Genomic DNA, 24336 nt, shown 5'->3' on the forward strand with positions numbered 1-24336 from the left:
AGCGGCTGTCACACTGCATGCTCCACATCGAGACTACAGCACAGTATGGCTCCCAGCATGAGCAATTTACAAAATCAGATATCTACAAGTTTGCGAAAGGTCACAAAGTGTCACTTGCCTTCCGGCCGAGTGCACTCTCCTCCTGCTGCCGCTGTGCCTCCTCTGTCCATGTGTGGGAATGTTAGTGTACACATTTACATTCTTCTTTTTTTTTTTTTTAATTATGGACTGGCGGCATTTGCTAAAAATAGAAGTCATTAGCACCACTTTAAGTGGACAGAGGAGGGAGTTAAAATGGAGGGCTGCCAAGGAAGATGGTGTGGAGGATGCAGACGGAAAAAATAAGACCATAAAAGGAATCTATGGTGCAGGTGTAAAGGGCTGTGCTGAGAGAGGGAACGGAGGGGGAGGAGGGGGGAGGGAAGAGGCTGGTGCAAGAAATCGGGGCAGAATGAAGGAGGAAGGGAATTTGCTGACTGAGAGAAAGGAAGTTAAGAGAAAAGACTAGAGGGCTCAGCAACAGAAGGGGGACGAGCTAATGAAAACAGGAAGTGAGGATGGAGGAAACTACAGGTGAGCCAGTCTGTTTAGTCCCAGTTGATTGAGGATGGATCAGAATTGTGAAAAAAAACCTGAGCAGTGACCTTCCCTCCTTTTCTCCTGTCTTTCTCTTCTTTCATACAAGCAACTTGGCCTCTGATTGACGGACACAGAGTATCAGAATACCAAAACACAGTAAAGGAGGGGTGTAAAAAATTGAAAAAGATTTAAACATTTATGACAACTTAGCCTAGAGTCTGAAACTTCGTTATCTTCCCCTTGTTTGTTTTAGTTTGAAAACAGAGATGGGTGTCTGGAGTAAATTTAGCGAAGAAATAATTGCCCACTGCAGTGCAGGTGTTTGGATTTTGCACTAAAACTGCCGTTAGGAATGAACTGAAGAGAAATAACTGCAATAAACAACTAATTGACCAATTCACCACGTTGCTCTCTCTTTCATGAAACACATACAAAGCACCTACCTACAAGTTATTTTGCTAATACTTCTTTTCCCACCACTGTATATACTGTGTTGGAGTCCTTCCAGAGTAGTGTCAGTACTGTACAGTATACACGTGCACATGTACACATCTTTGCAAATATGTAAAGATGTGTGCACGTGCACATAACTATAGTGTTCTGCTTTAATATTCACATTATCAACATTTATCATCAAATGTGTCAATTTCATCAATAAATGCTGAAGGTATTTTGCAGATAGTTATATCCAGGATAAAGTGCCTTTACTTAAAAACATTCTGTAGGTTTTTCCATGTAGATTTTTGTTGACAGTCTTAAGGTTCCTGTATATGCCACTCACTGTTTCATTGAGAGGCATTTTCTTAGAAATATCTGTCTGTAATCTTTCCTCCGCTGTCCTGCTAAGTAAGCTGTTCTTCCCTCTGTGCATACATACGTGCCCCTCCGTATTTCAATCCATCTTTCTCAACACGACACAGCTTTATGCTGTCCATTCTGTGTTATGGGATTGATCTTTTCCAGTGTGACCTCTGTGTCGCTGTCTAAATTCCCAGAGATGGCCGGGGAGTGTTTCTCCAGGGCGTTGTTTACCATCCCCACCTCGATCTCCCCTTCGCATCCGTCCTTCTTCTGTAACTCCTCCTCCTGACACAGGATGCTGTGGGGGATCACGTAGCTGGCTGCGTTGTTGCCCTCCTTCGGGATGTGGCTCTTGGGTTGATACTGGCAGTTGGGGTTCGAGGTAGGGGCGCCCATGTTGTTGTTAATACTGACGATCTCGATGGCGTTGCTCCCCGGGCAGAGCCGGTGGCAACCCAGGAGGATGGAGAAGGCCTTGCGGAAGTCTGCGTTGAAGGCATAGATGATGGGGTTGAGCGACGAGTTCGCCCAGCCAAACCACACAAACACATCAAAAGTGGTGGAGCTGATACAGGGGAAGTCCGTTGACCCATCCGGCAAGTTTGGTTCACAGAACGGAACCATGCAGTTAAGGATGAAGAAGGGCAACCAGCAGCACACAAACACACCCATGATGACTGAGAGTGTCTTTAAGACTTTGGTTTCTCGTTTGAATGACATTTTAAATGAGCTCTCAGTCTCTATGTTTGAACTATTCCCCATGCTGCTGTGGCGGTTTTTGGCACTCTCTGCTGCCCGTTCCAGGGCAGATATTCTCCTTATCTGTTTCTGGGCGATGCGGTAGATCCGGGTGTAGGTGACGATCATAATCGCAACGGGGATGTAGAAGCTGATAAGGGAGGAGGAGATAGCGTAGGTCCTGTTAAGGCTGGAGTCGCAGTTGTCAGGGGGCAGGTCGCCGGGGAACGTTCCATTTAGCTCTGCGTAGCTGGTCGTCTGAGCTTTGTGCCAGTTAAGCTGAACCGGAATAAAGGAGATAAGTACAGACAGGGTCCACGCCACGCTGATCATCAGACACGCCACCTTAGGGGTCATCTTGCGTTCATAGCGGAACGGGCTGGAGATGGCCCAGTAACGATCCACACTAATCACACACAGGTTCAAGATGGAGGCAGTGGAGCACATTATGTCAAACGCCACCCACACATTGCAGAACTCCCCGAACGGCCAAAACCCCACAATCTCTGTAGCTGCCTTCCACGGCATCACCAAGATAGCGACCAGGAGGTCAGAGATGGCCAGCGAGATGACGAAGAAGTTGGTGACCTTCGACCTCAGGTGTCGGAACTTGGTGACGGCGGCACACACGAGGGTGTTGCCGAGCAGCGTGGTGAAGATGAGCAAGGAGAGAAAGCATCCCGTCAGAACACGCTTCGACGAGTCCCTCTCTGGTGTAAGCTTCCCATCTCGAACCGTCGAGAAATTCTGATCCATTGTTTATATTAGAGCGCTAATCAAGTAAGAGAGGGGATGGGTGAGGGGGATGTCAACAGTCACCCCATGACATCCCCAGCCTGCAGCAGCTGTGCCTCTATGGGGGAGACTTTCAGACGGGCGGCATAGCTGGCGGAGAGGTAAACTGTCTCGGCACCAGCTCTCCCACAGACCAGGTCATCCATAGGCTCCTCGTCGCAGCCACCATTCTTGTCCAAGAGCAGCTCTGAATATTTCAAAAATATCTCTTTAGAAATTTGCCCATGGAAAACACCAGATTCATGAATTCCTGCAGCAGCGGCAGCCTACGGACAGCAGACATTCTAGTTTGCAGGGCAAGCGGAATATCCCAGCTGTTGTTTGCAATGATTAGTCTGAAGCTGCAGAAAAAAAAAGAAAAGATTTTCAAACAAAGGTCTGTGCTCCCTTTTCTCCGCTCATTGAATGCCACGGAAAAAGTTTCACAGCATATTGTTGTCGAGCTTTTGAGTAAACAGAGGCTGGGCCAATCATTAGCCTTATATATCACCTCATCAATAACTTCTATTGATGGGTTTTGCGCTGCGTTTATCTGATTTGTTTAATGATCTTCGAGGCGTGTCCCTGTGGTTATATTGGTCCCCGTATTGACGCTGATCCACCCCTGGCTGCTAGGTGCTGTCTTTTATGTCATATCCAACCCCTCTTTCATTTCTCTTCGGTGCAGCTTTCTGTTAGAAAATGGCACAATCTCCAGTCACCATCTCCACCTGAACGGTGAGCCAGAGATGAATCAGAGTTTAAAGTACGTTTCCAGCACGTTTCAAAAGAAGCAGAGACGTGCACATTAAATGTCAAGTTCATTTGGAAAACACACCAGCTCCTTTTATGCTGACGTGCTGCTTTAATCCAGACGCGTTTTCTTTTGGTTCAGTTTGCGTCCACAACAGGAGGACCGCTCTTTCAAAAAAACTAACAAACAAACAAAAAAACATTCGAGTTGTTCTGGTCACCCTCTTAAATGATCTCTGGAAGTGTAATCCCTGGGTTGACGTCTTTGAAACAGAGGCGCAATTTATTTATTTTTATTTCCTATTTTACTGAAACGGCGTGCGCTTGGCTCTGTGGATGTGGACAGCTCCGGACCGAGTGACGCGTCAATTGGGCTGGCTTCAGAATGAGTGAATCCAATTTAACAAAAAAACATTCAGTCCCAAATCCACATTTTCTTCGGGGAACGCTTACATCCAACTTGTATCTTGGTACCAAGTGAAGGAGAAGGAGCTCACCCTCTCTGCGCACTCCTCCATGAGAAGACAGTCACGCTTTTCCTGTTGCGACGGTTCTCAGGCGCTTTTATCACTCCTCCTGTCTTCCTTTTTGGGCTCATCCCTTGCAGTGCAACGTCCAGCTGCACCGTGAGGTCTCTGCGGTCTGACTGGCCGGCGGAGAGTGATCGGAATGACTGGTCTCTCCAAAAGCGTTTTCATGCGCGCTCCTCTCTCTCCGCTCAGCTGCTGCTTACTGCTGTGCGCCACGGTCTCTGCCACAACTGCTCCATCTATCCAAGGAGAATGGGAAGGGTAAAACCAGACGAATTCAACCAATACCGCGCTGGGTGGGTTTGCCAAACAGTTTAGCCACATGGTTTATAGTGACACCTGTACAACTTTAGAGCAAGGTGTCAAGAGAACTGGGGATTGCGCAGGATTTTCTGATGCTCAGATTACGTGAATATCTGAAATCTGACACCCAGCTGGAGTCAGATTTTGGTGACTCATGTACCAGCGTTGTAGTCTGCAGACTAATCCACTACTGGGGCTGTTGATTTGACACTAACAACGGTGATCCCTGCACTTTCTTGCACTCCACCTGAACACAACGATATCTACTATAGCTGCCTTAAAGTCCTAAAGCTAAAAATGAAGGCATCGTGATGTCCTGGGTTGAACCTCGAGCCAGAAGACATTCACAGGGAGGCACAATGAGGCCATCTACTGGACGCAAGACTGTCTGTGAGAGTGCGAGCTGACAGACAGAGCTGCTGGGTTGCTGCATTAATGTCACCTCACTAAACATGACTGACCAACTCTGAATTAAATTAGAGTCCGATGGGCCACGCTGCAGCAGGGAGATCCATGAATTAAGATAGTGAGGCCTGACATATATGTGTGTGTGTGCTCGTATTGCCCGATTTATGGGGCCACAAATCTGTCTGTCTGTACCCCCAAACTGGAAGCAGGCCTCTCTCTTTTGTGGGTAAAAGGAAGTGTCTCCACAACATAAATTGTTAAATTTTAGTGCGAAGACATGGTTTAAGGTTCGGTTAAATCTCCAGGAAATGGATATAATTCAATGTCCTCTGAAGTGATGGAAACATGGCTGTGTAAGTGTGAGTCAGTAAGAGAGAAAGAGAGAGAGAGAGAGGGAGAGAGGAAGTGAATTACAGAAGCTAATGCTATCATGCCACTGGCTGCCTGGCAGGCTTGGCCAGTTTGAATATTAACTATTTAGTGAGATGAAATCCTCAATGGACTGTGTCCCTCTGCGTGCGTGTGATTGGGATTGTGACCTCTGTCGTGTGTGTGTGTGCATGTATGATTGTGCACGTCTGTGTGTGTGTGTTTGCTGATGTGTAAGCATGTTTTGCGTGTGTGCGCGCGTGCGTGTGTTTGTATGTGAGAGTAATCCATGTAGACAAGCCAAGTGTAAGAGGCCTGGCAGACACAACGCCCACGTTTCCCTGTAGCACAGAGTCAGGGTGTGCGTGCAGCCGACAAAGTTCAATCCAAGACCACGTCACACACAAACACACACACGCGCTCTCGCTCATTCACTCTGGCGCACGCGCGCACAACCAGCCATGCAGGGTAATTTATGTCTGCTCCAGAAAGCAAACAAAACAGAATGGAATAGGATAGGGCTCCACAAACAAATTTAAGATGACTTTTTTATTTTTTTTTATTTTTTATTATAACTTTTCACAACACCAGAGAATGAGGCAGCTTAATCAAGTGACGTTATTCCAACCAGAAGTGAACCGGAGGGAGTCTCACCGTGACTGTTTTTTTCTGTTCCGGCCTCTGTGGGGGCAAAAGGTGCTGTTATTTCATTCATTAATTTTCTGTAACCTATTTAGAATCACCAGTTAACATAACGAGCATGTCTTTGGATGGTGGGAGGAAGCCGGACTACCCGGAGAGAACCCACGCAGACACAGGTAGAACATCCAAACTCCACACAGAAAGGCCACAGTCTGTTGGAGGATTTGAACCCGGAACCTTATTGCTGTGAGCCATCAGCGCTAATCACCATGCCACTGTGCAGTCTGTGCTGCAATTTATTTTCCAAAAAAAGTTAACCCAGTCCAATTTTAAAGTTCGGATTGTTATGCCCATCGGCACCCCGCACTGGCCTTGTAGTGGCAGTGTCTTAGGCTGGTGCATGGGCTTAAATACCTCAAGCAACAAGAGACATGGCCTGAGGAGACACCATCTTTCAGCTGCAGAGGTTTCCCATATTTCACCTGTCGCATGTTTGCCTTTTTTAAATGAAATAAACTCTTTATTTTTCAGGTTGCTGTTTTGCATGGATGTCTTAATCACTAGCTAACTAGCTGATCCAGTGATTGAAGTTAGGTTAGGCTAAGTATGACAAAAGCAGCATGTTTTTGGCAAGCCTTCAAGGAACCTATTCAGAAAAAGAAAAACATAGTTGGAAAAAAACTACGTCAGCGTATCAATGGTCTGGGTGATTAGCAGTTACACTGAAATCACCAAAAGGAGCAGGCCAGCTGTAGCCTACTCACTGGAGCAGGACTTGATGCTGATCGGACTATATTCAGAGGCACATGGACAGTCTAAAACAGCGGCTGTCGTTGAATGTGGTAGAAATTTTTATCCCTTTGGAGACACGGCCCATGGTGCCACTCGGCTGAACACATTCATGTATTTCCAGTGAAAACAAGAAGAGCTCCAAAGGCATGAGCAGACAGCACGCACATATGATCGAGACAAGAGCGTGCGCCAGCTGGGGGAGGGAGGGCATGAAAATCCGAGGAAGCATTTCATTGGATGCAAGTTGGCATATGCCCCCAAGTGCAAGATGAGTAATCAGCATTTTCAATTTGTCATTCATTCATTCATTCATTCATCTTCTGGAACCACTTGTCCTGTGAAGGGTCGCGGGGGGGGGGGGGGGGGGGGGGCTGGAGCCTATCCTAGCTGTCATCGGGCGAGAGGTGGGGTACACCCTGGACAGGTCTCCAGTCTATCGCATTATCGATTTAGAATCACCAGTTAACCTAACGAGAATGTCTTTGGACGGTGGGAGGAAGCCGGAGAAAGGCCCCAGTCGACCTGGATTCGAACCCGGAACCTTCTTGCTGTGAGGCATTTTAAATTTGTTTTCAAGGAAATAACAACTGAGAATATCTGCAAAACGACCCGAAATGTTTGTCAGGTGAATTTCAGGTGGTGTGTAAAGAAAACTTAACTCCCCACAAGAATCTTCACAGACATATCGCCAAAAGGTATACAGTATGTTGGGGGCTGGGCTGGCGCAATTCAGCATAAGTTCTGTAATATACTTGAATATTGAATAACATCCAGACAGCAGTCATCCACGCCATAATAACATTTACAATAATGGTACCATTATGAATAACTGCTGCCAGAGGGGATGTGAAGCCAAGGTGCATCATCTGCACTGCACGGATGGATGTATATGAAAATTGGTAGTGACAGTGGCTGTGAGTTCCCCTCAATTAAAACAAAGCTGGCTTTGCATAATAACTCGTTTAAGAGAATAGAAGGAGTGCGACAATTACATTAAAATAGCTCACACAAAAAAACGGTGACGCAGATCCATCTTGATCGTCTGTGTATAATCCTTCAACAAGTGCATGAGAAAAGCTCAATTTAACCGTCAATGCAAAAAGAAACAAGATGTTCTTTGAGCGGCACCACAAATGGAACAATAAATATTTAGAGTCAGTGTAAATATGCAATCAGCTCTGCATTATATATATATAGCTTTTGAAATTCTTCGAGGGAAAACAGCATAAACAGGATGGCTCCCATCTGTAAGCGCAGTCTACGAAGCTACAGAGCATCAAGAAGGCATTTTGGCAACCGCATCCGTCAACAAACTGTTGAAAAACAGCAACACCGTTTACCTCTCCTCTCAAAAGTGATTGCTTTTCAAAGGCGAATTGGGGTTTCTTTGCTGTGCAGTGATGATGAAACATCAGTGGAAACTGATAAGACTCGTGTCTTAGGTGATTGTTGCGAGATGACACCGTTTTTCAAGCCGGCACGGCATCAGATTATTCTCTGTGAGACGGCAGAATGGAATAAAAATCAAACTCCAAATGTAATATTTTACTGACATGCTAGGGTGTGGAGGAGTATCCCTCCCTCTCGCTTTCTCTCTCTCTCTTTTTTCCTACTGTGGGTGTTCATATGTCAAAATTGAGAAGGGAGAGAGCTAGAGAGAGAAAAAAAGGCGGAGAGAGCGAAAGGGTCACGGAAAAATACGAGACTAATCCGTGACAATGATGTCCCTCAATAAAAAAAAAGAGACCCCAGCTTTCAGACTGAGCCCGTCTCTCCCTCTCTCTTTCACATACACTGTCAGTCTTTTTTCCGCTCTCTCTCTCTCTCTCTCTCTCGCTGTCTCTCTGTCTCCCTGCCCTCCTCTAAATCCTCTTTGTCAGTGCGACATCCATCAGGTCCTAGGTTGTTGTTGTTGTGGAGCCTCTAAACTGCAGACACCCAGCAACATGAAGGAAATGCTTTGCGCTAATCCCTCCACTGAGCTTCAGCGGCTTCCATTACATTCAGCTGTAACTTTAACCATCCTCGCCGGACCGTGGGGGATCTGATTCAGTGCCGACAGCCTATAGTGTTTGTGCATCACAACGTGCGTTCTCTTTTTTTTTTGCGGCGTCTGACAGCTTTTTATGCGACAGATCTCCAGCTGATCTCATTGAGCCATTAGGCACTTAATTACCACATTGCTTGATTTCCCTCAGAGCCAAAAGGGTATTTATTCACACTACATAGGATAATGGGGACAGAGGTGAAGGCAGGTTAATGCACAGACATGGCAAGCTTAAAGGCACTTTCATTCATCATATAGCTAATAATACTAAGAAAGAAATACGGAAACAAACTGTGTCATTTTAAAGTGTCACGTCTTTCTTTGTTTCCTTTCAATGGACCCTTTTCACTGGGTACCTTTTGTAATCTCTGCAGCGCACATATTGCGGGGAATTTCCACACACGCACTGCAGCGCATCACGATTTCATCTCCCTTTCTTCTTCTCATTGTCTCCCCTTCACATCCGCGGATAAAAAAGGCTCGCTGCGGCCGATATTCCGACCATCTGGCTGCAGTTTCATTTGTTAAAGTAGGTTATAAAGAGGCCCCAGTCACGCAAAAAGGTTAATCTCTGAGCATATTGCACACACGTACGGGTTTGGGTTTCTACCTTTGGAAGGACACTCATTGATATAATGCATTATAATGCAATGCATTTTGCGCTTTATACTCACATTGGTCATCACGACTAAAGGCCTAAGCTTATCTTTTACCTTATCTTGAAGCTAATTCCAACCTAAACGCTAATACTGAGTTTTCACATTCATCAAAAACCACAGTGCAATGGTAAATTAGTAGACCACTAAGCTGTCATATATACATATCAGAAGTGATTCACACGTTTCACAATTTGTGTTCTGTTTTGCAACCCAACGATTTCTGGCGTTGCCAGTGCCCTCTTCTACGCTTCGGTGTGTTCTGGGGAGGCAGCACTAAGAAGAAGGGCACCACGCGGCTGGACAAGCTGATACAGAAGGCAGACTCTGTGGTAAGGGACAGAACTGGAGTCTCTGACATCGGTAGCAGATGCAAAAACCCTGAACAAAATCCGGATCATCCCACAGATACTTGATCAATTTGGGATCTAGTGAATTTGGAGGCCAGGTCAACACCTTGTGCTCATGTTTCTTGAGTTGTTCCTTAACTGTTTTTGTATGTGTTCCTGTGTCAGGCTGCATCCTGCTGGGGACGGCTGCTGCCATCAAAGAGTGTCATTGCTATAAAGAGATAAAGATGAAGAGATAAAGAGCCCCTAAACTCCTACGGGGTGGGGGTGCCTGGTCTGGTCTACGTGGGTGCTGGTAACATCCACACCAATGCCAGGTCCAAACGTTTCCCAGCAGAACATTGAATTGCCACAAGATGGTCAATGTTATTTACTTCTCCTGTCAGTGGTCTTAATGTTGTGGCTGATCTGTGTAAATAAAAGTACAAACTACACTGTAAAAGTACTCAAAATAAAGTTGCTCAACGCAGAAAAAACGCTGAAAACAGTAAAGCACTGCACCACGAGTACTCCAAGTGCTTTTCAGTTTATTTGTGCTGGATTAGTTCGTAACAAAACACTAGTAACTCAAGTCAGTCATAAGTTTCACATGTGAAAAGCAAAACTTTTAAAATAACCACAGAGTTAAACTGTCAGATGAATGAGAGATGTATTTGAGGCAGTAGAAGAAAATGGCTCGATGGTTTGGTATTTCTACTTTACGGTGCATCCTCTACACTATCACTGTCGTCTTTGAAGTGTCTTCTATTATCTTCAGGGCTTCTGCTTCTTAGGAGTGCATGTGTCACAGGAACGATTCAGAAATCCTTGACAGAGGTCATCCATTGATGAAAACATAAGCTCAGCTTTGCTTTGAAAAAATAAAACAAGTGCTTCATATTTAGCACTTTTTTTTGATGTCTTTTGCAGGATTGCCACGAAAAATAATGAAGAAATGTAAAAGGAGAAGAACACGAGAAAACAGAAAGGGAGATCTTGTAATCGTCGTTAAGTCCGATTTGACTCGACTCTTATGGACTGTGAAGAGTCAGTTTGTCTCAGAGATGTCCCCAGGCATGCCATATGCTGTGCAGAGTTCACTAAAGGATTAGGCAGCGAAGGAAAAGCCTTTTTTCTCTCGGTATTGCTGTGGCAGCGTGGCGGGACACCGGCATCCGCTTGGAGATTGTTTGAAAACGTTACGGTCTTCTTATGAATTTTAATTACTTGAGGGAGTTTATCAATGTCTTCTTTGCCACATCGTATCTTTGTCTCACACACATACACATTGCTTCCCTTCTCCTTTTTTTTTAAACTTTTGATCAAGAAGGCTTTGTTGCTTGGTTTAAAAGTACACTGCTTTTAAAGCTTTTAAATCCAAGTCAGCGCAGCTTATATCCTGCTGCAGAACTAAACACAAGAAGGTCAAACTCTCTGAACTCGGAGCTCGGGATGTTCTGATTTAGGTAGTGATTTGCCACAGCGGCGCTAATGAAGGAGACAAGCGCGGAGCTGTGTGAAACAAGGCTGTAAGCTGAAAACTGACAATGAATGAAGCACATCAATAACCTGCTCCGTTGAAACCTTTGCCTCTTGACAAGCTTATTTTTGTTTGTTATTTGTTTTTTTTTTCCAAAGTAGTATCTTGCTCTGTGGCTCCCAGCTGCACAAACTAAAGTACGTGAAACCTGTGTCTCTCTGACAGGGAGAAGCAGCCGCAGAGTCTAATCATCAGTGAGCAATAAAAAGAGAAAAGCCATTGCTCCGAAGTCATTTCATGGGAAATGCTGAATGTGGAAATGGCACAGAGAGGGAATAACTTTTTCAAGGATGATTATACTGAATATGTTTTTCCACTTGACACTCATAGAGGATAGTTGGATCAATCAATTAATCAATCTTTATCTTTATAAAGCACTATAAAAACAACATAGTTGGCAAAAATGCTGTACACAGACACGACAATAGATAAAATGCAGTAAAGGTTTAGGAGCAAAATTTAAATCATGAAACAATTAAACAATAAAAACAATAAGAACCAACATCTCAAAATGAGTGCAAAGTGAAAAAATGTGTTTTAAGAGAGGAAGTGAGTCGACCTGCTTTGAAGTGCAGAGGCAGGTCATTCCACAGTTTCGGGGCCGCGACTGAGACTGATAAGATTTTTAAAATTAACCTGACACTGAACCGGGGCGGCGCAGTGGTCTGGTGGTTAGCACTGATGCCTCATAGCAAGAAGGTTCCGGGTTCGAATCCAGGCCGACTGGGGCCTTTCTGGAGTTTGCATGTTCTCCCTGTGTCTGTGTGGGTTCTCTCTGGGTGCTTCGGCTTCCTCCCACCGTTCAAAGACTCGTTAGGTTAACTGGTGATTCTAAATTGGCCGTAGGTGTGCATGTGAGTGTAAAAGGTTGTCTGTCTCTCTGGGACCCACGACCCTTCACAGGACAAGCGGTTACAGAAGATGAATGAATGATGACGAACCGGGAGTCGAGAAAAGCTAAGCCCAACACAGAGTGCATGGCAGAAAGAGTAAGTAAGCTTTAGTGATCAGCTGTGAAAAGCCTTTGCAGGACCAGAGCACACGTATGAATAAATCAAACGCTCTAAACGCGAACGGAGAGACGTGCACTGAGACGTGCAAGACAGACAACAGCAACACGTGTGCAAACAAATGTATTCAAGAGTAATTTTGCTCTCGCAACTTGCGCAGTTTGCAGTTATTTTGAACGCCGTCATCTCAAGAACACGTGTTAATTAACTCGGCAGCTTGAGATTAAAACGGTTGTTATTTCTCACGATAACAAGTTCATTATTTTGCTATCACAACAGGGTTATTTCCTCGGTCAGATTAGGTAGTACAAGGAGCTAGACATAGACAGATGGTTGTGGTGGATCAATAGGTTAAACGTGGCGATTATCCACCAGTAAATTAGGTTTCGTGTGCGCGAACAGAACGGCTTGTTGATGTTTCATCATGACTGCTTTTTTATTTTCAGTTTTCCGTGATTTCTTTCTGATTAGTTTGGTTTTAGGCAACAGGAACTGTTTGGTGAGGTTAGAGAAAAGATTGTGTGTGTGTGTGTTTTTTTTTTTTTTTTGTAGACAAGTGTAGACACTTTCAGATCATTGATGTATTACAAAGCCAGAGAAAGCCGTTCTGACAGAAAGCCCTGAAGTGTGAGGTGCACTTCAGGGATTCAGTTAAGACCCTGACAGGCGGGACAGTGATCCTGAAGCCTGAACTCAGGTGTGATCAAACGAACGAGACAAGTTGTTCTACATGATAATCGCCATATCCGTTAAAACAAAAGTAGTTGTTTTGTGAAAGACAAGGGCGGCACAGTGTCGTGGCGGCACAGTGTCATGGTGGTTCACACTGATGCCTCGCAGCAAGAAGGTTCCGGTCTGAATCTTTCTGTGTGGAGTTTGCATGTTCTCTCTGTGTCTGCGTGGGTTCTCTCCGGGTACTCTGGCTTCCTCCCACCGTCCAAAGACATGCTCATTAGGTTAATTGGTGATTTTAAATTGGCCGTAGGTGTGATAGACTGGAGACCTGTCCAGGTTGTACCCCACCTCTCGCCCGATGACAGCTGGGATAGGCTTCAGCACCCCCGCAACCCTTCATAGGACAAGCGGATCCAGAAGATGAAGAAAATGAAGAAAACCTAACCTGCAACATCAAGCAGGGTCGTACATGCCTTCCTTAATTTACCACTAGGCCTAGGCATGTTAGAAACATTTAGATGAGCAGCATTTACAATAATAAAGACATCTTTCAGTGACTCGGAATCAGTGAATGTTTTAAATCTACGGGGTTTGATGAGATATCGTTAACAGGGATATTCAAAGATAGGACACAGTTAATAGGCTTGTGCAAGATCCATCCATCCAGCATTATTTGTTTAGCTATTGTTGAGACTTGACAATATTTGCAGTAAGTGAGCTCCTCATTCCAAAGTCTTCATTCAACACAATGGTAGCGTTGTTCCTTATCTGGTCTGAACTGGCTCCAGGGACGAGAGCGAATCTGTCCAGGCTCTGAAGATCAAAACATCCCTTAGCCAAACATCAATACAGCTGTTTCCATCCTCTGCTGTGAACGGCAGACTTTCATCAGTGCTCTTGTCACTCAGCCCGCGGTCACACGGTGTCCCGGAGTGTTGTCTTTAATAAAGCTCCAGGTGAACTGTCAGCTCCAGTGTGCTCGGTGAGATTGACATTAATAGAAAACGTGTCGGAAACGTTATTTTCAAATGTATCTTCGGCTCAAAGAGAGACATCACGCTAGGTCATCCATTGATCACGTTGGGCGTCAAGCGTTCAGAGGTTCATCATTTTAAATTAAAAAAAAAAAAAAAAAAGCCGTTATGTAAAATAGAACTTGACACATGAGAGAAATGCATTAGGCCACCATAAAATAATTAACACATGCAGGAGAAATGGTGAGAGGCAGACAGTAATTTAATGCCTCAGTGGAAAATAATAAGCTCGATGATCAAATATTTGTCTTCCATGCATACGGGGTCAATTTCTAAACTTATTTTCTAGATTACACGTTTCAGATTTCTGCAAATCTGTGTGAGTCACGATTTCCGTTGAGGTGGGACCCAAATGCAAGACACAGGGATGAGGCAGGAGTTGGCAACAAAAGGAATTTAATGACAGCAAAAGGCTTGGCAGGGACGGCGGAGGGGTGACGAGACACGGGCGAGACTAATGAGGGCGGAGCACACAAGGAGAAAACATGGGAAGTAACACAAGACAAGAAACACCAAGGAAGATCTTACAATAAAACAGTTATCTGTCGCTAAAAACATCATGCATACTCATGGTTTTGAGATATTCTGTACCCTGTTTCCTGTTTTATTTTATAATCATTTTTCTTGTTGGATTTAAAGGGGAACTACCATTTTTTACAACCTGGACCTTATTTCTGGCATAAAATACGATCGTTTACTCACCCATATAACTTTAGTGTCATTTGGAGTCGTTCGGACGATATTTAGATCCACGTATATCCATATAGTGGGAGTGACTGGGGCACCGAAACGCAGCCGCTAAATAACGCATTATCTGCCGCGAAACTTGTTCATTTCACCAATATTTTGTTATCGTACGCTAGTGCTATTCCCTGTTGAGTCCGGAGTTACCTGTTATCATCATCCGGGGTCTGTAGATTGACCTACTAACCTCTGACCTGGATGATGTCATCTCTGAGCGCCACGCTCACCTAGTGCGACTTGTTTACCTGTAATTTGCTACTTCTAGTTTTTTGCAACATGGCTGAATATTTTTCCGATTCTGAGGTTGTGGACGACGACGACGTTTATGATGGACGTCCTTACCGTTTTGAGCCAGAGCAGTACGACTCCAAATGACACCAAAGTTATATGGGTGAGTAAACGATCATATTTTATCCCAGAAATAAGGTCCAGGTTGTAAAAAACGGTTATTCCCCTTTACATTTTGACTTCCTGTCTGTCTGTGATTCCACTCACCTGTCTTGCCTTGTCTTTTGTCTGCATGCTCCTCCCGTTGTTGGTCTCACCCGTCTCCCGTTATCCCGTCAGCCCATGTGTGCATATACTGTATATATATAAACCGGCCTTTCTCTTTGCCAGGTTGTCTGAGATGTCACCCTGTTTATCTCACCATTTATTTCCTCACATGCCAGTCTCGGTTTTGGTCCTTAACTGTGTTTTGGAGTTGTGTTTCTGGATGCCCTGCCTTTCTTGCAGCGCCTTTTGTTTCTTAGTTTGTAGGTTTTTATGGAAGTCTGAACTTCGTTTGCAACTTCTGTCTCCCCTTTGGGTCCTGCATTTGGTTCCCACTGTCACATTCATCCCATGTTTATGCCCTGTTTACCAACTCTAATACTTCTATATGCTGTACAAATTGCAAGGAAGAAAGAAAAACATAAAAAAAAAACTGTTAAATACTGTCCAAATTGTCTCAAACACCAGAAGAACCAGAAGAGAACCCCTTATGTTTGTATTATAGTGTTTAAGATTCCTAAATTACCCCAAATAACATCAATACAATAAAATATGTGGAAACGCTACGAATTAATGAGTCAGGAAGACTGAGAAAAACCTGACAGCATAATAATACAGTAGTTCTCTTTTCAGCAGCTGGCGGGGGTGGGGTGAACTCGCTCGGCTTTACCTCTCCCGATTTCACACCCCAACTCATTCTCCATTATAAGAGTTGCACCAAAGCGGCGCGCAGAGCTCGCAGCTGAGATAAAGATGGAATGAACAAACAATATGGCGTGCGAATCTGCCAATGAATGGGCCCCCGAAGCATCTGCTCGATACATACGCATTTCTGCTTCACGAGACGTGATCACAGGATTTGAGATTCAACGCGGTATTAAAAGAAACTTGGGCAGCGTCGGACGCAGTGTAGCAAAATGTATCCTCGGAACAGAGTACTGTATATCCCAAAGGCTGCCATGTATACTTCAAAGCGTTTTTATTCGGCACAAAGCTGTGACAATGATAAAAGTAGGCCTAAAAGTAAGTGGTTCATGGTTACAGATTACCATATTCAGTCAGTCTCTTTTAGCGGCGTGTTAAAATAAATGGAAAGCAACGGATGTCAGACAAAAATCTTAAATCATAAGATACAGAAAATGGTATCAATATAGGCTATAAATGTCATTAGTAGAGGGTATAAAAATGAATTGTTTCAGAGCAGATTCACATTTCTTTGCTTCAGCTTTTTACCCTTCGCCTATCTTTCTGTCTTTCTGCCTCCTTCCTTTTCTTCGTTCATGTGGTCAAGTCCAAGTGGCTCACCGTTGACTCACCGATGCCGTGTATCTCCCGACACCACAATGCCGCAGCGGTGGAAGGCAACTAATTTATATCCCATTGCAAGTCCATCACAAAGCCCCTGGCCCTGTGTGCTACTGTCAGCTTCACCTGTTCTGACTCTGTCTGCGGTGGACTCCCTTTAGAATCTGCTGCCGTTTGCAGGAGGAGATAGCACTCTGTGTGTGTACGTGGGTTTGTCTTGTGCAAGTGTGTGCATTACTTTTTCTAACATGGTTTTTATACACCGAGGAGGCGCAACATTATGAACACCTTCCTAACATTGTGTAGGTCTACCTTGTGCCTCCAAAACAGTTGTGACTCATCAGAGAATGGACATGGGCCTTCTGAGGGTGTCCTGTGGTGTCTGGCCTGTGGTGTGGGGGCCTTTGGGTCTTATGGGTTGAGGGGAGGGGCCTCTGTGGATCATGCCACAGATAATTGATCAGTTTGGGATCTAGTGAATTTGGAGGCCAGGTCAACACCTTGTGCTGTTCTTCATGTTTTTTGAGTTGTTCCTAAACCGTTTTGTTCGTGTGCCTGTGTCAGGCTGAATCCTGCTGGGGATGGCTGCTGCCATCAAGGAGTGTCATTGCTATGGGGTGGGGGTGTCTGGTCTGGTCTAGGTGGGTGCTACATGTCTAAGTAACATCCACATGAATGCCAGGTCCAAAAGTTTCCCAGCAGAACATTGAATTGTCACAAGATGGTGCATGTTATTCACTTCCCCTTTTACTTCTCTCCTCGGTGGTCATAATGTTATGGGTAGTCGTGAGACTGGACTGACTTCAGACTCAGACACAGTTTTACTCGGCTTAAGTTTCGGGACTATTTCACAAAATACCATGAGACCGAATTACCAGCAACAAGCCTTTTTCACAGAGGAGATACTTGGGTATTAAATGCTGCATTCCTGTTTTCTTGGAAGTCCGAATTGGGATTGATGTTACACCCAAGTTGACTGTATCCCAGAACAGCAAGCCCAAAAACAGTTCATAACCACACATTTACATGATATTTAGTGCATGCCATCACACCAGCAAGAAGCCCACAGATAGACCGTACTGTGTGCATGACTGATTCAGTGAAACTCTACTGTTGATGCTTGGAACAGCCATCTTGGATTTTGAGTTCGGAGTTGCTGAGGTTCAACTTTTACAAAGTCCGACTTGTAGGGACATTCTAGTGTAAATCTCCCAGTTCAGTCAACTAATTAGGGTCCTGGTATTGTACGTGCTGACACAACTGTCACATTGGCAAGGCTTATTGGGACATTCGAGTGGAACAAAGTCCCAATCAGTGCTATTAATAACACCTGAGCCTGTCCAACTGATACAAGTACAGGACAGGTGTGAAGGCCGTTCGCTAATTTGGACACTAATGAAACAGAGCCACCGTTAATGGTTACAGCTACGTCTGTCCTCGGATAAGACAGCTACAAATGCACTCTGTCTCCTCGGGTGATTGTACGGTGAGGTTGTCATTCACCTCTCTCACCTCCACCTTTTCCGTTGTTATTAGAAGAGAATTGGAGGAAGGTGTCTGTAATCCCCCCCTCAGTTCCACTCTGTGATGGTTTAACTCTCTCTGTTTCTGTCATGACTGCAGTCATTTCCTGTCAGAGATGATATCTTTGTTTTTCTAGCAGTAGACTGGCAGTGCATAGGCCACAAGACGTATACAGTTAGTGACAGTATATGGTATACGTGACTACCACTGGTGGTTGTCTGATGTTTCAGCAGAACGGATGTTGCCTCCTGGCTTTGCTGATAACAGTGTCTTTCATTTATTAAAGGTGACATAGAATGATTGAACGGGGTATTTATCCTTGATCTGTGATGTGACATGCAGACAAAAAATTTTTGGTTGGGTCTGTAATGCCTTAGAAGCTTCCTAAAAACCTCTCTCAGAAAGCTATATTAGGGTGGGGGATTTTAAACGCGTGGTTTTGCACCTATTTGGCGCCCCTTCGGGCTTAACTGGCAACCTCATTATGAAATGCAAGCACTTGACGCTGATTGGCTGCATTTGCTGCCACTCAAAAGAATGTAAACTTCGCTATAGAGAGCCGAAGTCCCGCCCCCCTACTTACCGAAGGGAGTTTTGGTCGGTTCTGTACGCGCCAGCATGCGGGACTTGTAGTTCGTTTAATTACGTATTTTCCATAGCGTTTTACTTAACTATCTTGCGACAAACTGTGACATTCTTGACATGTAAAATCATTTTTTATTCTGAAAAACAACATATGTATAATCCAAGGCACAAGTCGATCGGGACCAGAAAATAATTTATCTTTCGCCATAGACTGCCGTTCACAAACGAAGTAGCAGTCTGTGGTTGAATGTAGTTGGAATCCGATTATAAATGAACAGCAGCCACGCATCTCGTGCATTTCTTTCGGTGGGAATGTAATGGAAAGTTTGCACACCGCTTGCACAGCCTGGAAGAGCACACCTCGGAACGCGACTCGCCATTTCGCCTTGAACTCCGCAAGCACTGCTGCAATGTACTTCCCGTTGGAGGCGAGAGGGCGGATGTATGCAAATTATTTTGAAGGGGAGAGAATTGAATGAGAGTGGGGGGGCAGTAAGATACATGTTACGTAATATGTATCCGTTGTTCAGATTGGGGCATTTTCTGGCTGACATTTCTAAAGGAGGAATTTCTATGAAACGGAGATGTTCAGAATGTCTAGCACTTTTCGTATGTTCGTGAATGCGGGCAGACTACCGTTATTCAACTAAGACAAGGTAAAAACGTTTTTTCATTCTCTGTCACCTTTAACTGTCCAGTTCATTAAGTTAACAGGAGGGTAATCACTAAGACTCAAAGAGGTATGGATTAATATTATATTTTTAGTTTCAGAGTCTGTATTCATATGTAAATCAAAGGAAAGCTCCGTGCTGATAAAGATTCAGTTGCAGTATTCACAGTCCATGGGTTCTATTAAAGTGAAGTACATCAAGGCAAATACGTTAATGATTCATAATGAATAATAATTAATGCATTTTTGTGTGTTGCCCAGTAGTTTAAAACACTGTCAGCATGAGATGCCAGAAAGGGAAAGTTTGGTTGTTGTGCCCTTCTGCACATAGTCACGGTCAGTGTGGTGCATGGACTTCTTCTCTTAATTGGTCACACCTGAAAGGGCATGTCTGCAAAGGCCAGCAGAAGACTGTTTATTATGTTTTGCTCATATTTACCTGAAGACAAGCTTTTTGCGCCTGTGCTGCAGTGCCTGTTGAGGAAACTCTGATATGAGAGTATTAAGTGTCGTAATGTAGAGAAAAAACTGTTTACAAAAATAAAAGGTTATTTCAGTAAATTAAATCCTGGCTTCCTGCAGGCCTGTCCAGGCAGGATTGCCCATGCATCACCTACAGACACTTGCACTCGGCATAACAGAGGGGAAATAACAGGTGTAAATGTGCCACTTCTTCAATCACATCTTGGCATGATTGCCTGCAACAACCGCAAACCGACGTGTTGCATACTCTTTCCATTTACAGTATTACGTCCACAAATAGAAAACGGGACGTTGCACTTTCTCTCCGCAGCAAGCAGGCAACCCCACGATTTGGAGAGCGTGACTGACGGTCTCGCAGCTAGCTTTGCCTCACTGGATGAACACGGGCCAGCAGAAAGTCCGACCGCAGAAGCGTGGTTATTCCCTTCAGTTCTAAAAAAAGGACTACTGTAGGCATGTGTACCTGCGGATAACATCTGGCACATCAACCAGCCAGGAACACGCACAATTTTTAAAAAAAGAAATCTTTGGAATTACTTTGAGTCGCAATTGTCCTGTTTTGCAAGAGGCTTAACCTGATAAACCAAAGTACAAACCCCCAAATGTCAAAGTGATTAAGCATCGCTGGGAAATGTGCTGTTACTGTAATTCAGGAATTGCGGTTTATTGCACTATTCTTCACTAATAATATATTGCTGTAGTCTACTGTTAAAGTTATATATTACTATTCAGCATATTTAATTAGTAAGCATTAGAGGTGCTGGTAAATAGACTGTTCTTCCAGTCTGTATGCTACGCTTATCCAGCTGACTCCTGCTTCATATTTAGCATGCACACATACTAAATATGCAAATAAGAATATTTCCCAAATGTCTAATTCTCTATTTTAAGTAAAGACTGCATGACTTAAAGAGTCATAACAATAATGGTGTGAAAGCTCTAACAATGCAAATGAGACTGATGGCTAATGCTACGCCGCTAGCACCTTTGGAATTGGGGCCTTATTTAGAAGCTACTTCACGAGCAGAGAATGACTTACAGACACAGAAGCGAACATAGTATGATAAGCACAGCTGCAGCTTTGAGAAATAATGAATCCCAGTATGCAAACGCTGAATAGTCGGTTGTATTGTGAAGCAAATGTTGATAATTGGCTCCCCCAATTCAAACGTGCAGGCTATTAATTTTGTCCGACGTGGGTGCCCGTTTTATGTGCATGTGTGGAATTTATATTATTAATGCAAAGGGTAATTTATAAAGAATGGATAAAGGCCATTTCAAACACAGCAAGGAGGACATTTCAATGACCTCATTACTGATGTTCACAAACAGAAGCGGTGTTACTTATTTATATCCAACAAACAGTTATATCTGTCCACCTTCCTGTAATTGCTTGCTGCACAATCGATAAAATCCACTTGTCCTCGTGATTAGAAAGTCACCAGGTGTGGAAACACACCCAAGGGCATGGAAGCGAGCATGCAGATCAGCGGTTGCTTAGTAAGAAGTGTGTAATTGCTATGCGGAGCAAAACAAATGCTCCATTCATTGATGAATTATGGATTTGACTTTATTGAGATGCAAAGGACATCTTTGAAGTGCGCAGATGAAATGAAAGCACTCGGATATGTTAAGTGGGTTGAATTGGTGGCATGTGTGACATAATTTTACATTCAGCAGTGTGTGTTTGCACTATGAATGAACTCTGTGTATGAAGAGCCTTTGTCTGTAGTTCTCTCTTTCCTTGTCCGATGTCATATTCCCTCTTCTAGCACAATTATCAATGACGTACTAATTTCCCATGGGGGAAGGTGAAATGTTCATTTAAATATGGGGATAATGGCCTGTATTTTTCTTTTTCTTAACATGCAGATGGACTTATTTGTGCATAATAAAAGAAAAAGTTCATGTGTTAAAGTATACTTTAAAGCAATACTTGAATGAACCAAGGAAGACTGAAAAAAACACAACAAAATAAATAAAACACAGCAGCTGGGTTACATGTTTATTGCAGAACCAGAGCATTCAAATGAATCATTCACAACAGGCTGAAGGATGCTCTAAAAGTTTTTTTGTCTAGAATGAGAAGTGCTTAAGTTGGAAAAGCTGTCACAAAACACCCGAGTTGCCCCATCTGGTGTGTGCACTCTCTCGACCACAAAAAGAACCGGAGCGGCGCCGTGTTTGCACAATAACCACACACATGAAATCAGTGACAACTGTGCAGACTAACTAATTTGGATCTGTTACTGTGTGAAATGATTATTTGACGGTATACAATAGATACTGTCACAGGTTTTCCTATATATCCTTGAATAGACACAGGATTTTATTTGGTTGCAATCTGCAGCTTCACCACTAAATGACACTAAATCCTAAACACTGGTCCTCTAATGCTCTCAAACCAACCACGCATGTTCACGATGGTTGTCAGGCGCACAGAAAGTAGGCAAGGTTTGAACTTCTTGATCGGGTTTTCTATCTTAATTCATTTTTGTCATGTGCAAAAGAGTGCAACATATTTGCAACACAAAATAGTTTGAAATACTGTACGTGAACGATGCATCGCAACTAGTCCTTTGCTATCACTGCAGACATACATCCAAGTGTGCAAGACTGGAAATTTTCGAAAAAAAAATCTCTGTTCTTCAGTTGGGGACAGTCAAGGTATCTCTTTCTCTTACATGATATATATATATATATATATTTTTTTTTTCCTGTAATTCGCTATGTCCTTTGCTGGCTTTTTGACCCAGAGTAAACGAATGAATGTTCAGCCACGCATGAAGACAAAGAGTCAAGACTCCTTTGAAGGGTTGCTGAAAAGAAACCCATCATGCCATGGGAATATTTCTGTTCATGTTAAATAATGGGAGTAAAGTGCAGCCAAAAAGTGTATAAAGGACAGAGAGATGCAACACAAAACCTCAAAGGAGTCTTTTATTCTAAACCAGTGAATATTGGCGATATTTCAGCATTAAAAAAAGAAGGTCATATTAATAGAAAATATAAATTAAATCATTTGGTTTTTGGTCTGTTTTAATCCTTAAATGTACCAAGAAAAAAGAAAAAGTGTTTTTTTTCTTCCTGTTCTATTTTTATTTCTCTCCCCCCTGACCTGAAACCTATCAAGTGCATTTTGGAAGCGACAGCCTCCTCCACTGAAACTCAAACTCATCTTGACAAATCCTGACTGTGTGGGAGGTGCTGTGCCAGATACGCACAAACAGCAGGACTTTAAAATCAAAAAGAAGGGAAAGATGTTCTGAGACACTCCGCTGCTTATGCCGCAAAGCCCTGAGCACATTATGAATGTGAAGTCAGACAGCCAAAAATGTCTGTGCGACACAGGAAAGTCACAAAGCCAGCTCCTCGCGAAAGCAATAGAATGGGAGATGATTTATACACGAATGCATGTGTAGCTGAACACCACTAAGGTTCAGTTTAAAATGCAGGGAGTATTTCTGGTTCTTGGATAGAGAAATGGATTTCGATCTATGCTGTGAGTTCAAGGATTCATGTAAAAAGTAGAGAAAGTCGAGCTATTCGTGGCGAGAAGGGGAAAACTTACTATTCACTGAATGCTGGTGAGATGAAGGTGAAAGGTTTTTGCTCAGATTGTTTCTATTTTTGGCTCAGATCCCCGACAAGGCCACTGACCGAAACGGGCCCTCCTCAGAGCGCTCAGTGGGGTAGAAACAAAGTCAGGCAACTCACTGGATAAGACAGTTCAGAAAAAAATAAAATAAAAAAAAGATAGCCCCTAAAAGAAGACTTGTCACGATGAACAATTCCAACTAAGGACTGGATCGTCAATTCATCAGAGAATTCAGTGCAACAAAATACGAGATCAAATTAATGAGCTTTTTCTTCTGCTTCGTATAGACTTCCTCTTTCTCGAGATGCTTCCCAGTGAGTCAGAAGGCAGACTTGCCATCCGAACAGTCCCCTTGGGATTTAATGAAATATTGGCGCTGCAATTTTTGTGAGGGGACTTCACAAAAATGTCAAAAAACAGACAGTTCAGAGAAAGGTAAATATGCCAGTCTGGGTTTTGTTTGTGATGTGATGAATGCAGCTGCCTGTCAGTCCAAAGCCTCTCCGTATTTATTTAAATAAAAAAATACAGCCGTGGTTATTTGTCTGCATCTTCTTCTCTAACACGATATTTTGATAATAAGTAGTACAGATTATTCATTCGAGTGATTAACAAAGATGCATTTTTGGCTAAATTCATTAGCCACTTAGATCGGGGAGTGTGACAGTAGATGCAAGGGATTAGGCTTTGACACCAACACGTGCACACGATGACACACACATGCACACAAATACCTCCAGTGGTACAACACAGGACACAAGGTCATGGCATTTTCATGTCAGGACGGAATGAAAATAGAAAGGAGGCCATGAGCTGGACAGACTGAGGCACAATGAGTCAGTGGGCCGATAACACCGACGGACTGAATCAGTGGGCTGAAAGCAGAAGGCGGCGTGTGTGTGTGTGTGTGTGTGCGCGCGCTCGTGTGTGTGTGTTTGCCGCAGTATTTCAAGAG

The 24336-nt window shown here is 43.7% G+C and overlaps 1 protein-coding gene across 1 annotated transcript; it reads right to left on the minus strand.

The window, feature by feature from the left end:
• Window positions 1–1485: 1485 nt before the first annotated feature.
• drd1b (dopamine receptor D1b) lies at window positions 1486–2874 on the minus strand (the record flags this gene model as incomplete). The annotated part of the gene is made up of 1 exon (XM_084564175.1): window positions 1486–2874. One exon carries the CDS (start codon window positions 2872–2874, stop codon window positions 1486–1488), a length of 1389 nt encoding a protein of 462 aa, XP_084420301.1.
• Between the last annotated feature and the right edge of the window lie 21462 nt (window positions 2875–24336).

The sequence above is a fragment of the Chelon labrosus genome (genome assembly GCF_963514085.1).
Source record: "Chelon labrosus genome assembly, chromosome: 17".
Lineage (NCBI taxonomy): Eukaryota > Metazoa > Chordata > Actinopteri > Mugiliformes > Mugilidae > Chelon > Chelon labrosus.